The sequence below is a fragment of the Ceratotherium simum genome, chromosome X (assembly GCF_057802395.1).
Source record: "Ceratotherium simum simum isolate JZ-2026a chromosome X, ASM5780239v1, whole genome shotgun sequence".
NCBI classification, from domain to species: domain Eukaryota; kingdom Metazoa; phylum Chordata; class Mammalia; order Perissodactyla; family Rhinocerotidae; genus Ceratotherium; species Ceratotherium simum.
In genome coordinates, this window is record NC_141940.1 from 95,353,782 (window position 1) to 95,369,988 (window position 16,207).

At 37.9% G+C, this 16,207-nt stretch overlaps 1 protein-coding gene across 10 annotated transcripts in view; it reads left to right on the top strand.

The window, feature by feature from the left end:
- CASK (calcium/calmodulin dependent serine protein kinase) overlaps positions 1–16,207 on the top strand; it is a 417,632-nt gene that overhangs the window by 276,472 nt on the left and 124,953 nt on the right. For all 10 annotated transcript variants that reach the window (XM_087427616.1, XM_087427612.1, XM_087427614.1 and 7 more), the window contains 2 exons: positions 4,206–4,381; positions 9,926–10,048. In XM_087427616.1, the coding sequence (XP_087283742.1) occupies positions 4,206–4,381; positions 9,926–10,048 (299 nt within the window). The remainder of the gene's footprint in view (positions 1–4,205; positions 4,382–9,925; positions 10,049–16,207) is intronic.

Genomic DNA, 16,207 nt, shown 5'->3' on the forward strand with positions numbered 1-16,207 from the left:
GACAATTACAGGTCCAGTCCAGCGCACAGAAGCTTGGGGCTATTGCTTCTTTTGCTGTGGGTCTTACATTTCTATCAGGCTCTCCAAATTGCATTGGCTTTTTGGACAACCACATAACAATGCTGGCTCATAGTAATCTTGCAATCAACCACAAATCCTAAATTGTTGTTTTTAAACAAATGTTACTGTTTAACTCTCTCAACTGTGATATTTGTACAGATCACCCCTGTGTTGAGACTGCACAATTATAACACATAATATCTGATGATTACATCCCCAAGGCTGATGAGATGAAATGAAACAAACTTTTTTAATGTTATATACTGGCCATATATAAAGACTTTGTTTCCCTTGATCTGCACCTGCATCTTGTTAGTGTTCAAAATGGCATGGGCTTCATATTTTACTGTGCATCTTGATTGAAGGGGGAAAACAGATTCATTAGATTTACCTGGACGTTTTCTACATGTTAATCTATTTTCCTAAAGTCCATGAACCTTTCCCCTAAATTGTGTATATTTAAAGCTGATTTTGAACCCAGAATGTGTCAGTTATGCAAAATTTATTTTTCTCAGTGCTTCTAGAATTATTTTCTGATGGTCGAAATATTGTCATTTCTTAACATACCCTTCCTTGCAGTCTTGAAATAACTACTTCAAGCATTACAGTGTCTTTAAAAGTACAATGTATGTAGATAGGGAGTAAATTATTTCTCTTATAAAAAGCTTCCTGTTGTTTAAGGTACTTTTGAAAATTTTACTAATATTTATCAACTCATTTGCTAATATTTAACAGAAAGCTATTTTCCTGTCAGTTAGAATCTTTGATCACTCAGTCCTGCAAATAGAAAGGAATTCTGTCCTTTATATGTTCCATATAGTAAAAACCATTTACATATATTTACACTTCCCCTATTTGAAACTCAGCTATTTGGAAAACTCACTTACCTAGAAGATAACTAGGAACCTAAAAAATAATTATAGTAGCAGCAAGACATTTCCTGCCCTTATATCCTTTCATGGTCCTCTCAAGTGAGCATCTAAAGACACACTCTCTGAGGCTGACGTGTTCCCATTTTTCATAAAGTTTTATGGGTTCATGTTCCTTCATACCTTGCACCTGCTATTCCCTCTGGTTAGAATACCTTTTGTCATTTTATGTATCTGGTTAACTCTTACTGTTCTTGAAGGCTGAGCTAACAATCGTTTCCTCTTAAAAGCAGGCTGATATTCACCCTCCCAAGTTAGGTAACCCTATTCCTTTTCTTCCATATTACTGTAACTATCTGGGCTGCATACCTCCGTGTAGCGTTTGATGCAGGGATTTGTAATCATATCAAAGACTGAGCTTTGTGAGGGCAAAGGGGACCATGGCTTATCCCCCGTACGTCCACAGCACCTACCATGGTATGTAGGACCTAGCAGGCACTTAGGAAATTGTTATTAAATGAAAAGAATCTGGTTGGTAATTCATTTCCAGTTAATAGCAGATTTTACACAACAAATTAGGAGAAGCCAAGGCTGGAGTAAGCATAGTGAGAGAAAAGAAATGAAAGCCTGACAGAAAAAATGTATTGAGCAAGATACCTAAGCTTGGAAAGCACAGCAGCCTTTTAATACTGAAGAAATCAACCCTTGCATACCTCTGAAGTTCCTGAGAGCATTTCCTGTTCTAAAGCATAGTTCTTTAACTGATATCCATAGTGACAATTTTGAATCATCAAGAAAAGGTTAAATTATGTGCAGCATCTTGTGTAAAAGAAGTCAGGAAATTGTAGAAAGGTAGCCATGCAAAATTATTAAAGTAAAAAGCTTTGAGTGCATAAAGATTCAAGTCCTAAAGTATTGAATATGTAGCTATTCAGAACAGTTTCATCCCTGAGGTTCTAGATAATAAGGTTTTATTATAGTATCAAAAGAATCTAACATTTAAATATTTAAATGTATATCTGAAGTATGTCATATACAGTTACTTTTAATTTGGTTTGGTAATTGACTTCCTGTTCTTAGAATTTTCTTGTCAAAGTCATAAAAATCAAGTGACCACAAGGAAGGAAAAGTCAAGTGATCACAAACAAGGACTTTGGGGAGGTTGGTGTATGTTAAAGGTTAACTCCAGTTGTTTCACATTCTACTGATCTGCACCAAATAAAAAGATCATTCCTATATATTCTTTCTACCGTGGTCTTTCCCCCTATCGTCTATGAGAAAATTCTTGAACCAAAAGACATGCATCTTCCTCAAGATGGAGCACTAATTCTCAAGAACAGAGTGGTCTTCAATCCGTATAAATGGGGAGAACCTCCTCAAGATGGCTGGGGCTGGTCATGGTGGCTCTGACTATTCCCAAAGTGAGGCCCCCATTTTGAGTTGTTTGGCACTTTCTTGTGTGGGAAGCGGTAGGAGTCAAATAGACTCCTTTCAAAGCATCACCTGAACCATCAGCAGGTATCCTGATCTCTTGCCCTGCTTTTCGCTACTCATGCCAGCTCCTGTCCATCAGAACAAAGTGAATTCTTCAGTGGCCCCGCCCTGTCCAGGCTGTTAATGAAGTAGGAGGTTTAGCTCTCATTGCTTCATCTTTATGTTACTTGAGGAAGCAAAATGGGGCAATACGGCAATAAAAATATTTCCTTCTAATTAGTACAGAATTTTCACTGATTTACTGTACGTTTTAAGTGAAAATATTTTCACTTTCTTAACCCTGAACTTAATCTCTTCTATTAGGGGGAAGGAGAGGAACAATAATGATCTGCAGCAAAGGAACATCCCCAGTACACAGTGCTACTTTATCCTTCTCCATCCCAACCGAGTTTGACAATCACTAACAGGACTTTATGATACATTCTCTCTAGCAGGATTAGAATATCGCTAAGGTCTTTTTAAATTCTGAACCATAGTTCTGAGCTCTATATAAGTATTGTGCAGTGTTCAAAGTAAAAATTATCTTGGACTAGATATGATGAGAGGAGGAAAGGAGGGAGCTGGGCCTGCATACAGCTGGAAGAGCTGCCAAGTCTGGTGGGCAGTTCCTTCTCACACAATAATTTCCCCACAGGGTACAAGCCTTTCATTCTACAGTAGAAGAAAAGACTCCTTTTGGGATACTGAGTTAAAGACGGTTACTAGTGTGCAAACAACTACTATCAGATTCCTTCCTGAAAGCTAGTTTTGATAGAGAGAGAACAAAAGAAAACTCTTTAAAGAAGATGGAGGTCAAAGAAGATTGAGTGGGAGGAGCTTCATGATTTTGCTTTGGTTTGTGTCATATATTTGCTCTCATTTTCTTCAAATGTTAACATTAGGAGGCAGCTTAAAAAATCCTGTTATAGGGGCCGGCCCGGTGGCGTAATGGTTAAGTTCACGTGCTCCACTTCAGTGGCCCAGGGTTCGCAGGTTCGGATCCTGGTCACGGACCTACACGCTGCTCATCAAGCCATGCTGTGGTGATGTCCCACATACAAAAAATAGAGGAAGGCTGGCACAGATTTTAGCAGCAATCTTCCTCAAGCAAAAAGAGGAAGATTGACAACAGATGTTAGCTCCGGGCCAATCTTCCTTACCAAAAAAAAAAAAAATCCTATTATAACAAAATATTACTAACCATTGTTAATTGCTATAGTCAACTCCTAAAATCAATTGAACAGGATTTCAGATTCAAATTCCATTAAAAGTTCTCAGCATTAGGTTTAATTTGAGAATTTCCTTTTGGTGGTCAAAAGTAATCTTTTTCTCCACAGATTTTTTTCTCACTCCTGCCCCCTCCGTGCCCTGCCCAAGGCAGACTCTGCTGATTCTTTCCTGGACAGCTACAGACTCTGCCTGCTGACTCTTCCACCTGCCTCTGCTCTATATTTTTAGTGATTTTCAAACATGTGAAAATGAGAAAATTTAAACAACCTCTTCATGAAGCAAAAAATAGGTACATACTTACTGTGTACTCTGCTGAATTCAATAAAGAGTACCACTGTTAAAAAGGCAAAGTACCTATCCTGGGCTCTATTTTCAACGGGTGATTAGATAAATAATTTTTTACCTTTTGTGAACTTGATTTTATGGAGGAGGGGCGAGGTGGTGAGAGAATATTTATATTGTTAAACTTTTCGTTCAGACTATTATAGTTCTATGATGAAGGTTCCAAATGGGCAAAGAAAGCCCATTTTATGTAAACATTTTTCGTTGATGTTGTTGTTGTTTTAAATTTAGGACGTGTTGGAACACCTCATTTTATGGCCCCAGAAGTTGTCAAAAGAGAGCCTTATGGAAAACCTGTAGATGTCTGGGGTTGCGGCGTGATCCTTTTTATCCTGCTAAGTGGTTGTTTGCCTTTTTATGGAACCAAGGAAAGATTGTTTGAAGGCATTATTAAAGGAAAATATAAGGTAATATATTATGAATATTTTATTTTTCCACTGAGATTAAATTGTTCTGAAAAATGTGTTTTGAAGTTACTATCTGTCTATGGATTGTTTATTGATTGTTGTGTAGTTACCCAGTCAGAGAAAAGTTCTTTGCTTGCATCGTTGATCCATTAGCCTTGTTAGGTAACATAGGCCTCAGGTAAATTTCTGAGTTCCTATCAGCTGAACTGTCATCTAGGTGGCACAGAGGAGACTGATTTTAAAACAACCATTGCTATCTGGTAACTGAACCCATTTATTCAGGCTAAGCTAGAAAATAAAGTTCTTTGGCCCTTCTTTGTGTAATTTGAGAAAAGGGCTTTATTTTTTAAAGCTTTTTGCTTAATTTGTAAAGTTACAATGGAAATTTTATCCAGGTAATTAAAGTAATTCTTTGTCTTGATTTTAGATTTATTGTCTATTAGCCTATATTTTTTTGCTTTATCACACATGTGTATTGCATTTTGTGTAGTCAGCCACCACAACTGAAAAATTTGCCATTTACATTCCAGGATAAACTGAAATGCCAGTGTCATAACTGCATTTCCTAATATAATTTGGAGCCATTTTGGTGTAACTTAAACATTCATATTCTTCTTTGGCTACTATGGATTAGAAACCACATGCACTATTCACAGACTTGTGATTAGTACATTATTCACTTTCATTATTAAAAAATTAAAAAGTCATTACTGACATTGTGAATTGCCGTACCAAAAAAGCCTAAGTAATTCTTGGAAATAAATAAGCTTAAGGTCGGTCTCACTACCCCAACTCTTATACTTTTTTGCCTTGTACCACCATTTATGGCTGACAGACTAGGATGCTGTGTGTGGGAAGCATGGGGGAGTGTGTGACTGAATATCAGATCAGGGCAGCTTATGTTGGAGAAGTTCCTTTTCCTCCCATTATTCCTGAAATCTGTACTTTCTATTCAATAGAATCACTGTTTCATTTTCAGCCATGCCTGGCAACATAAAACCAAACACACAGGTTCATCTAACAGTAGACTCCAAAACTGTGAAGCCCCTAAAGTTTTCTTTTCAGTTCCTCATTAATGTTAGAATTTTATATGGGCCTTGAAAAAAAAATAAAGAAAAAGGAAAAAAAAAAGGGAAATGAAAGGTATTGTAGTTTCAGAGTTGCAGTCTTATCCTTTTAAGCCATAACTGAAGCTTGTGGAGGTAAGAAGGTGAGATTGGGTTATCCTTTTCTTTTTCCTTGGGTCTTGTGTGCCATCAGCTTATAAGGGCATACAGGTTGGTCTTTTATTTGGATTAAGATATATACCAAAACTCTGTTAAGAGAGAAAGATGTTTTAAGTATAGGTTTTTCTGCTTCTCTTAAGAGTCAGTTTGGCCATTGGGGAATAAAATCAATCCTTTCAAGGTAACTAAAAGTTTCAGGCAACTGCTTGTAAGTAATCACCCCCCACCAATCCCTGGAAATTGTGAGTGGCTATCAGGAATGCACGGTCATAGCTTTCTGGTTGAATTTTGCCAAGTGAAATCACAGATACTAACATATGAAAACAAACACCATTCGTAATGCAGCGGCATAATACTAGCAATAATGAGAGCTAACTCATACATGGCACTTACTATGTGCCAGGAACTGTTCTAAGCACTTATGTTAACTCATTTCATCCTCACAGTGACTTATGACGTAGGTACCATATAATAAATCTCCCACCTGCCTTTTTGAGGTATAAGCATTTGTTAATAATAGATTCTTCCTTTGTGTTTGTTCAGTCGCTAACTTCCTGGTTTCCAAGGCAATGTGCTTCATTCCAACAGCTTCTGGTATTTGATTTTGTCTATTTTTAAAGCATTGAATAGTTATTTTTGTTTCTTTGTAAGAAACTTGGATGGAGCACACATGTCCAAAAATTAAATTATTTTAAAATTCCCTGTTCTTAGTATTATAGTAACTCAGATGGATGGTGGCAGCTATATTGTAATTTCTGTACCTAGGAGTTTGAGGTTAATAACCTATTTACTCTTTTACTTGGCTAATCTCATGTCTCATATTCATGGCTTTCCTTACAAAAGCCCCAGGTTTTCAGCAGCTTAGGTTTTTTTGGTTTTTTTTTTTTAATTTTTTGTTTATTGCAGTAACATTGGTTTATAACATTGTATAAATTTCAGGTGTACATCATTATACTTCTATTTCTGCATAGATTACATCATGTTCACCACCCAAATACTAATTACAACCCATCACCACACACATGTGCCCAATTATCCCTTTCACCCTCCTCCTTCCCCCCCTTCCCCTCTGGTAACCACCAATCCAATCTCTGTCTCTATGTGTTTGTTTGTTGTTGTTATTATCTACTACTTAATGAGGGAAATCATACGGTATGTGACCTTCTCCCGCTGACTTATTTCACTTTGCATAATACCCTCAATGTCCATCCATGTTGTCACAAATGGCTGGATTTCATCGTTTCTTATGGCTGAGTAGTATTCCATTGTGTATATATACCACAGCTTCTTTATCCATTCGTCCCTTGATGGGCACTTAGGTTGCTTTCAAGTCTTGGCTATTGTGAATAACGCTGCAATGAAGACAGGGGTGCATGTATCTTTACGCATTGGTGTTTTCAAGTTCTTTGGATAAATACCCAGCAGTGGAATAGCTGGATCATATGGTAGTTCTATCCTTGATTTTTTGAGGAATCTCCATACTGTTTTCCATAGTGGCTGCACCAGTTTGCACTCCCACCAGCAGTGTATGAGAGTTCCCGTCTCTCCACATCCTCTCCAACACATGTTGTTTCCTGTCTTGTTAATTATAGCCATTCTGACGGGCGTGAGGTGATATCTCATTGTAGTTTTGATTTGCATTTCCCTGATAGTTAATGATTTTGAACATCTTTTCATGTGTCTGTTGGCCATCTGTATATCTTCTTTGGAGAAATGTCTGTTCAGGTCTTTTGCCCATTTTTTAATTGGGTTGGTAGTTTTTTTGTTGTTGAGATGCATGAGTTCTTTATATATTTTGGAGATTAACCCCTTATCCGATGTATGGTTTGCAAATATCTTTTCCCAATTGTTAGGTCGTCTTTTCATTTTGTTGATGGTTTCCTTTTCCAGCAGCTTAGTTTGAAGTATAGATCTATCCCTGCCATCAATGATGAACCTGGTGTGCCTTTTTCTTTTTCTTAAATATACTGCGCTTTGATTGTGTTGGCATTTATTTTTACATATTTTATTATAGAGAATTTCAAACAAACAAAACTAGTAGAGAAAATATATAATGAACCCCCAGCTTTAATACTTACAAACATATAGCCAATCTTGTTTTATCTATATTCCACATACTACTAGATTATTTTGAAGCAGATCTCAAAAATATTTCATCACCCTGGTGGTTCTTAACAAAAGAACTGTTAACAAAAGTCCTTGATCTTTGTGGGTATTTTCAAGAAAATTTTGATGACATATTTTAAATGTAGTAAACTTAAATTGTCATAGTTTAGGGGCCGGCCCAGTGGTGCAAGCGGTTAAGTGCACGCGCTCTGCTGCGGTGGCCCGGGGTTCGCAGGTTCGGATCCCAGGCGTGCACCGACGCACTGCTTGTCAAGCCATGCTGTGGTGGCATCCCATATAAAGTGGAGGAAGATGGGCACGGATGTTAGCCCAGGGCCAGTCTTCCTCAGCAAAAAAAAGAGGAGGATTGGCAGATGTTAGCTCAGGGCTGATCTTCCTCACAAAAAATAAATAAAATAAAAATAAATTGTCATAGTTTATAAACTGCTACTGGTCTTAAATTATTTTAACTTTTTATTCTCATTTGCTAGCTTTCTTGATCTTTTAAGTGCTAACATTTAATTTTAATTAACGTTTTTATAAAGAACAAAAATACATTTCCCAAAGTATATAAAAGATACAATCATCTTACATCATTTGTTTCTGGATAGCCAGTTGGTATCTACACAGCAGGAGTCTAAGCTGCCTGGCTGTAGTATTCACATAAGTGAGACTGTGTTATAAGCCCTGTTTTGTTCCCCCTTACTCAACCTCTCCAATTAATTTCAGCTACTCTTCTCAGCTGAAGGAAGAGAAAACCCTGGATTGGACTCTCTCATAAAAAGGAGGGAGGAATATACTTCTCAACCTCTGCTCACTTGAGAAATCTTACCACCACTTTCAGACGATTTCTCAACCCCTTTCCCAAGGACAAATCATTCCAACTTTAAAGAGCATGTCAGCTCCAGGATGGGGAAGAGGGAAGGAGTCTATCTAAGCCCCGGCTAATCACTCACCTCCTTATTTCCAATTGGTCAATTGATCACAATTTAAATAGGATGACAATATTCCAACAGTCTCATGGCATTCATTTTAATTAAGGGATCTGACAAGCAGAAGTGACTATCGTTTGGAATTCTGCCTGTTAGAAAAAGAAAATGGAACATTTTTCACTCTCCATCTATAAGTACAAAGCCTCACATTAGCCAGAGCGGAGTGTCTAATGCTAACCCTTGGCCAAATTGTGATGATTCATATATACTGTGATGCAAGTTGTGATTTCATCTGGCTTTAAATTGTTGTGGACTTTATTCTCCATCTTTCTCCCTTAGAGGGAAAGATTGGTCTCTGCTGGTTAAAGCCATGGCATTGCTTAAAGCTCCTGGCACCAGGCAGCTCCCATAAGCTTACTTGATCAGTCGGCTTCCTGATGTTAAATAGGGAATGAGACCCTACTCCATCTCTACCCTCTTGTTTCCACTTGCCTTCCCAACTCCAAGCCCTAAGCATTCCTTTCCATTTTTTTCTGGTTCTTGGTCTCAGATGTACCCCTTTTCCCAGGAGCGTTCCAACTCTTTTCTTCACAGATCCACCACAACTTTTCTCACAAATCCTGTGTCTTTTGAAAAACTCATAATTTTTTTTTTGTTTGGCCGTAGTCAGTTTACCTTGTGGCTTAGTTGTCTTATCTCTAAAAGAGGAACAAAAGTAACTTCACTGAGGACAATACACCAGTGAATTGGTTATTTTGCAGGGCCTATAGTAATAGTATATTTTTTCCTGAAATTGATATACAGTGACCAAAATATCCTATTAATAACTTTGCATAGCTTCACAATTACTGATAATTCCAATCTTTAAACACAAAATGTTAAAAATATTTCTTTAAAAATTTTAATTTTTAAATTTTATTTTAGTCCTTTCTGAATCAAAGTATTCTAGTCTCTTTAGAGTCTAGATTCTAGACTCTATTTTAGCTGAGGTAGAACCTGGAATTATGAACATTCTATTCTTCAATTATTAAAAGTATTATAACGTAATAACAAGAACATATGTAAGGAATATTTACTGATGTAAAATCTCATATAACAAACAACAAAAAAAGAATTACATTTGTCCCCTTCTTCCTTAGAAAGCAAGCCTTTAGAATCAGATTTCTCTTCTTTGCTCTGAGAATCTTATTCACATTGAAACAGCACAGGAATATTAAATAATAGTGAATGTTAACTTCTCACTGAAAATAACTATGTAATTTTCCTTTCCTCCTCTTTAGATGAATCCAAGGCAGTGGAGCCATATCTCTGAAAGTGCCAAAGACCTTGTACGTCGCATGCTGATGCTGGATCCAGCTGAAAGGATCACTGTTTATGAAGCACTGAATCACCCATGGCTTAAGGTACATGAGCTCATTGGTGGCCATCTACACTTTGTTTGAACACTTCCAGTGACAAGAATGTGTTGCTCTGTGAGATGCCCTTTCCACCTTTCCTTTTTTCTGAGCATTTTTGCATTACAGTTTTACTCATCTTGTTTGCTGTTTCTGCACATCCTCTTTAAACATTGGGGTAGAGAATATACCATTCAAGTGACATTCAGCTATCAGACAGAGGGTACAAAAGTGGATTAAGACAGAATATATCAGGGAGGAAGGCCTGTTTTTCTCTACCAACACATGTTCCAAAGATGTGCAACATGAACAACTGAAATAGTACTGTGTAACAATAAAAAATGAATGATCTTTATTGTGGGTGTGACTATATGCTTTGTAGCACTATATTTATTTCAGTAGATACTAGATATGGATTTATTATTTTAGGAAAAAGGCAGATTTTTAAAATTCTTTTTCTATCCCATCTTGTGAATGAGTATTAAGGAAAATGATAACTTGGGACTTCAATGAAACAGTACTATTTAATGAATACAATATACAGTTCAGTAATTCCAGGAACTTCTCACTTTACAGGTGAGAAAAGTAAGGCTCAGAGAGGTTAAGAATCTTGCCCCAAGTCACAGAAGTTGTCGGTGGTGGAACCAGGGTTTTAATTCATCCTACCACAACCCTTTCCTTTGTACACCAGGTCTATCCCTTTGTTTATTTAAGGACACCGCTCCAGCAGTGTTCCCCTTCCTGCATCCTCAGTTTCCTATCTCTGTTGACTCTAACATGCTGCAATTTATTTTTATTACGTGTGCACACACACACACCTTCTCCTGACCCTACAGCCCCCTCCAGCTTCTATCCCTATTCTCTGCACCCCTTGACAGCAAAACTCCTACAAAGAGTTGTCTGTGCTCACTTTCTCCAGTTTCTCCCATCCCTTTTCTTGAACCCACTCTCATCAGGGTTCCAATCCTGCAGACTCCACTAAAACTGCTCTTGTCAAGTCACTAATGACTTTCAGGTTGCTAAGTCCAGTGGTCAAATCTCAGGCCTTCTCCCTCTTGGCGTATCAGCAACAATTGACGTCCATCCTCCTGAAACACTGTCTTCTCTTGGCTTCAGGATGCCTCCTTCTCCTGGTTTCCCTTCTACCTCTCTGGCTGCTCCTTCTCAGCTCGTGTTGATCCTTCCTCCTCTCCCCCCACCCACCTCTTCACATTGGAATCCCATAGACCTCCGTCCTTGCTCCTCTTTCTCTCTATCTACACTCAGGCCCTTGGAGACCCATCTAGTTTTAAAGGCTTTAAATGCTGTCTGTCGACCAGTGACTCCTGAATTTATACCTTCAGGCCAGGCCTCTCTCCTGAGGTATTCTTTCTTAATCCAATATATAGTTTTGCTCCCTGATACCTCTCTGATGTCACCCCTTACTATTCTCCTCTTCTTTCACTCTGCTCTCCTCATATTGGCCGCCTTGCTGTTCCTCACACCGCAGGCACATTCTCGCCTCAGTGCCTGTGTGTTAGTTGTGCCCTTTCCCTAGAACATTCTTCCCCCAGATATTTTCATGGCTTATTCCCTGACCACTCAATTTAAAATGTGGGAGAAGGAATGCCCCCTGCCGCCAGTATTCCCTATCCCCCTTCCGAACTCTGTAGTTTTCTCCATGGTGTTTGTCACCATAAGATGTACTTACACTTGACTTATTTATTTGTTGTCTGTCTACCCCCATAAAATACAAGCTGCATAAGAGTGGGAACTTTTAGCTATTGGTTCGCTTCTGTCTAGCACCCTAGAAAGTATCTGGCATGTAGTAGGTGCTCAATGAATACTAATGATTGAATGAATGAACAAATGAATTAGACCATGCTACTTCCCCAGAGATTATGCAAAACAATAAGATATATTAAAATGTAGATTAATAATATATCTTAGTGGCGATGACATGGAATAATAATATTACAGAACAATTTTGAGATTCCAATGGGATCTTGATTCTCCTTAAGAATATTATTTCTCAAATCTGCATTCAACCCTCTGATACTCAGTTCTAGTTATTTTTGACTTGAAATCTCCAGTCCCAGTTATTCCTGATTTCCCCCAGAAAAGAGTAGGTAAACAGTTCTTAGATAATTTCTTGGTATTTTTTCTCCCAGAAATGAACAGTGTAGGAGGGACTTCTATTTCCCCTTTGCCGTTCTTAGTTTCTCCATAATGGGGATCTTTTGTTCATTAGAAGCCAGTTTAAATGCCAAATAACAATGAAAATGGCAGCCATGTTAGTCATTTTTAAGATCCTTTAGAAAATTTGGCTTTTATTATCATGCTTATCTTGGTTAATAACATATTTATTTTTGGAAACCCTTGTCCCTGCAATGATTATAGTTCTCATTCTAAATAATATGAGCTTAATACACAATAGATTTCTGGCACTAGAAAGACAAAAGACAAAAAAATGTCAGTAACTTAAATGAAAAAGTTCTGGAAGGTGATTTGAGCTCAGTGTCATGTGCCGAGTCTGAGCTACAGTTGACCTTCACTGCTTGTGTGTCATCTAAAGATGGAAGACTTCAATAAGAATGTTATCTAGCTGATGAGAACAGGCTTGTTATATTTAAATACTTATCCATGTATACTTGTACATCATTGCTGTGGATGTAAGTGGTGTTAACTTAGTAATAGCTAAGATTTAAGCTACGGTTTAAATATGAAAAACTCCTGAATAACTGCAAAGTGAAGAAGTAAGATGATGAAAATCCTTGTAATGAAGAGTGCCGAAAGTAATAATGCCATTGCTTTACGTCAAAAAAAAAAAAAAAGAATTATTTCTTTGGTAAAACCCCAAAAAAGGGTCCAAATCAGTCATTTCACATCAAAAAAGAATGAGTAAATAGACCAAGTAATATGTGAATGTCTTATGATTGTTAAATCAAACCTGTTTAACAAAACCTGTTTAACACTTTTATCTAAATTAGTGATGTTTGCTGTGAATATTCATCTCAACAAAACTAAGACCAACTAAAATTATTATACTTTCCTCATAGATAATTGAGCTCTTTTCACACCCTTTGTAGGCTTAATATGTAGACCCTAAAGTATATTGACTGTAATAAAACATGAAAAGGGTATTTCTATCAGACTAATTAATTTGAATTTTGGAAAAGTCAGTCAACACATCAATTAAATGTATATTCAGCATCTGGTGTGCACAAGAGATGATGAATCAAGTTCTTCATTAAAGTAAAAGGCATGTTGCTATAGAAATTTTTCTGAATTCATGTCACATTACTGTTAGTTTCAGGTAAGACTATTTAATCCAGAAAAGCATTTTTTTTGTTCTTCTGTTTCATTTATAATGCCTTGGATTTTGTTATTGTTTACTTGTTTTCTGGTAAGAGAGACTGTAATAGACTTATTTTTAAATCTTGTGATTTCATCTGCTTATAAAATATCAGAAATCATAATTAAGCATAATTTTATTAAAAAACAAATATTTTTCGACTGTGTCCTTATCTCTGTTCACTTCACCTTTGTGAATGGTGATCAGAAAAGGTGTTCACTAGAAATAGAGTTCACAGTCGGCCATGTACTAAACTTCCCAATCTGGTAGAGAGAGAAAGGCATAGTCAGGCTATAAACTGGATTTTCAAATGACACTAATATGACGTAAAGACAGAAAGATAACCTCAAAGAAGTCACAAGTGAGAAGCATCACAGAAGAGTACAGAGCTATGGGCTCAGGAAGACTGATGGAGCGTGAAGAATCGCTGTAGGCTGGAGCCCCAGAGAAGGCTGCTCATGTTAGTGGGACTAAAGAGGGACAGGCACTCCACATGGGAGGTGCAGGGGAGCACAGGAAAAGCATTACAAAGTGCTCAGGGCAGGTGGGGGCAGGAAGCAAACAGTTGTGATGCAAATGTCAGCCATCTGAAGGATTATAGCACTAGTAGACTGGAAAATCTGGTTTGAAGGAAGAGTATATATAGTCTAGAATGCCAAATTAAGTACTTTAGATATTAAGGTGTAAGAGTGAAAAGCTACTGTAAGTTTTTGAGCAAGGATACAGTGCAAGCGGCATGCTCATATAATTCCTTAGGACACTGTGTGCAGCTGGGTTGCTTGTCGGGATGCAAGTAGTGGAGGCAGAAAGATCCTATAGAAGCCTTGGCTGTCCAGTCAGGAGGTGAGGGGGGCCTGGACCAGGGAGTAAAAATGGAAGTGGGAAAGAAGTACCCAGACTGAGAGATTTTAACGAAGGAAAATTGATGGGGCTCAGTGAGTGATTGGAGGTATTTGGAATTATGAAGCCTATAGGAAAGTTAAACATGTAGACTGGAAGTGCTTTATTTTAAACTTTTTATTTTGAAATAATTTTAGACTCACGTAGAAGTGGCAAAAATAGTACGGAGAGTTCCCGTGTACACTTCACCATTCTTCTCTCCAATGATAACATCTTATGTAACTGTAACACAATTGTAAAAACTAGGAAATCAACATTGGAACCCTACTATTAACTAAACTACAGGCCTTATTCAAATTGCACCAGTTTTTGTACGTATTCCTTTTTTTTTTTTTTTTGGTGTGTAGTTCTATGAAATTTTATCACATGTATAGAATTGCATAACCGTCACCATAATCAGGATGTAGAACTGTTCTGTCACCCCTCGTGCTACTCCTTAATAATCCTATCCTCCCCCTAACCCCTGGTAACTATTGATCCATTCTCCATCACTATAATTTTTGTCCTTTTGAAAGTATTATATAAATGGAATTATACAATATGTAACTCTTTAGGAAAAACTCACTTCTCCAGTGTGTTTCTCCTGTACTCTCACACTACTACCACACTCAACACTTCTGACACCAGATGTGTGTGGCTTTTTTCCCCAGACGAAGCAATTCTCTGTGACAGCAGCTGGGTGTCCTACATTTAAGTTCAATTCTGACACTAACTGGAGTCAATGCAGACTCCACAGGTTAAGGACTCAGTCCCACGAGACTGCTTCCCACTTCAGATGCCAGTCGAAAGAAGTAGGTCCCCAGATTACCCACAATTTCTGTCCGACTTGGCTACAAATCAGAGGGTCCCATGACTCCCTCATGGATTCGATTATCTGCTAGAACAACTCACGGAAATCAGGAAAACACTTATATTTACCAGTTTATTATATAGTAAAGAATATGATAAAGGATACAGATAACAGCCAGACGAAGAGATAACATAGGGCAAGGTCTGGAAGGGTCCCAAGCACAGAAGCTTCAGTCCCCGTGGAGTTGGGATGCACCACCCTCCTGGCGTGTAGATGTGTTCACCAACCCAGAAGCTCTCTGAACCCCGTACTTTTGGGATTTTTATGGAGGCTTCATCACATAGGCACAATCAATCATTAAGTCCATTTCCAGCTCCTCTTCCCTCTCTGGAAAATGCGAGGTGGCGCTGAAAATTCCAGGCTTCTAATCATGGCTTGATCTTTCTGGTGACCAGCCCCCATCCAGGAGCCCACCTCATTAGAATAAGAGTTACCTCATTAGAACAAAAGACGCTACTGTCACCCAGGAAATTCCAAGGGATTTAGGAGCTCTATGTCAGGAACCAGCGTCAAAGACCAAATATTAGAACAAAAGATGCTCCAGTGCTCTTATCACTTAGGAAATTACAAGGATTTTAAGAGCTCTGAGTCAGGAGCTGGGGACAGAGACTAAATACTAGAACAGAAGATTTTCCTAGCACCCCTATTTGCAAGGGTTTTGGGAGCTCTGTGTCAGGTACTGGGGCACAGAGACCAGTATACATATTTATTATTATTTCTCAGTCACCTTTTTAGATTGGATCTTTTTGCTCATCATAAAGCCCTTGAGATCCATCCAAGTTGTTGTGTGTATCAATAGCTCTTTCCTTTTTATTGCCGAGTAGTAGTCCATGGTATGGATGTACAACAGTTTTTTTATCCATTCATCTTTTGAAAGGCATTTGGGTTGTTTTGAGTTTTGGCTAATACAAATAAAGCTGCTGTGAACAACTGTATACAGATTTTTATTTCTCTAACATAAAAACCTATGAGTGGGATTGCTGAGTCATATGCTAAGTATATGTTCAATTTTATAAAAACTGCCAAACCATTTTCCAGAGTGGCTGAATATTATTTTACTTTCCCACGAGCAGTGTATGAGAGA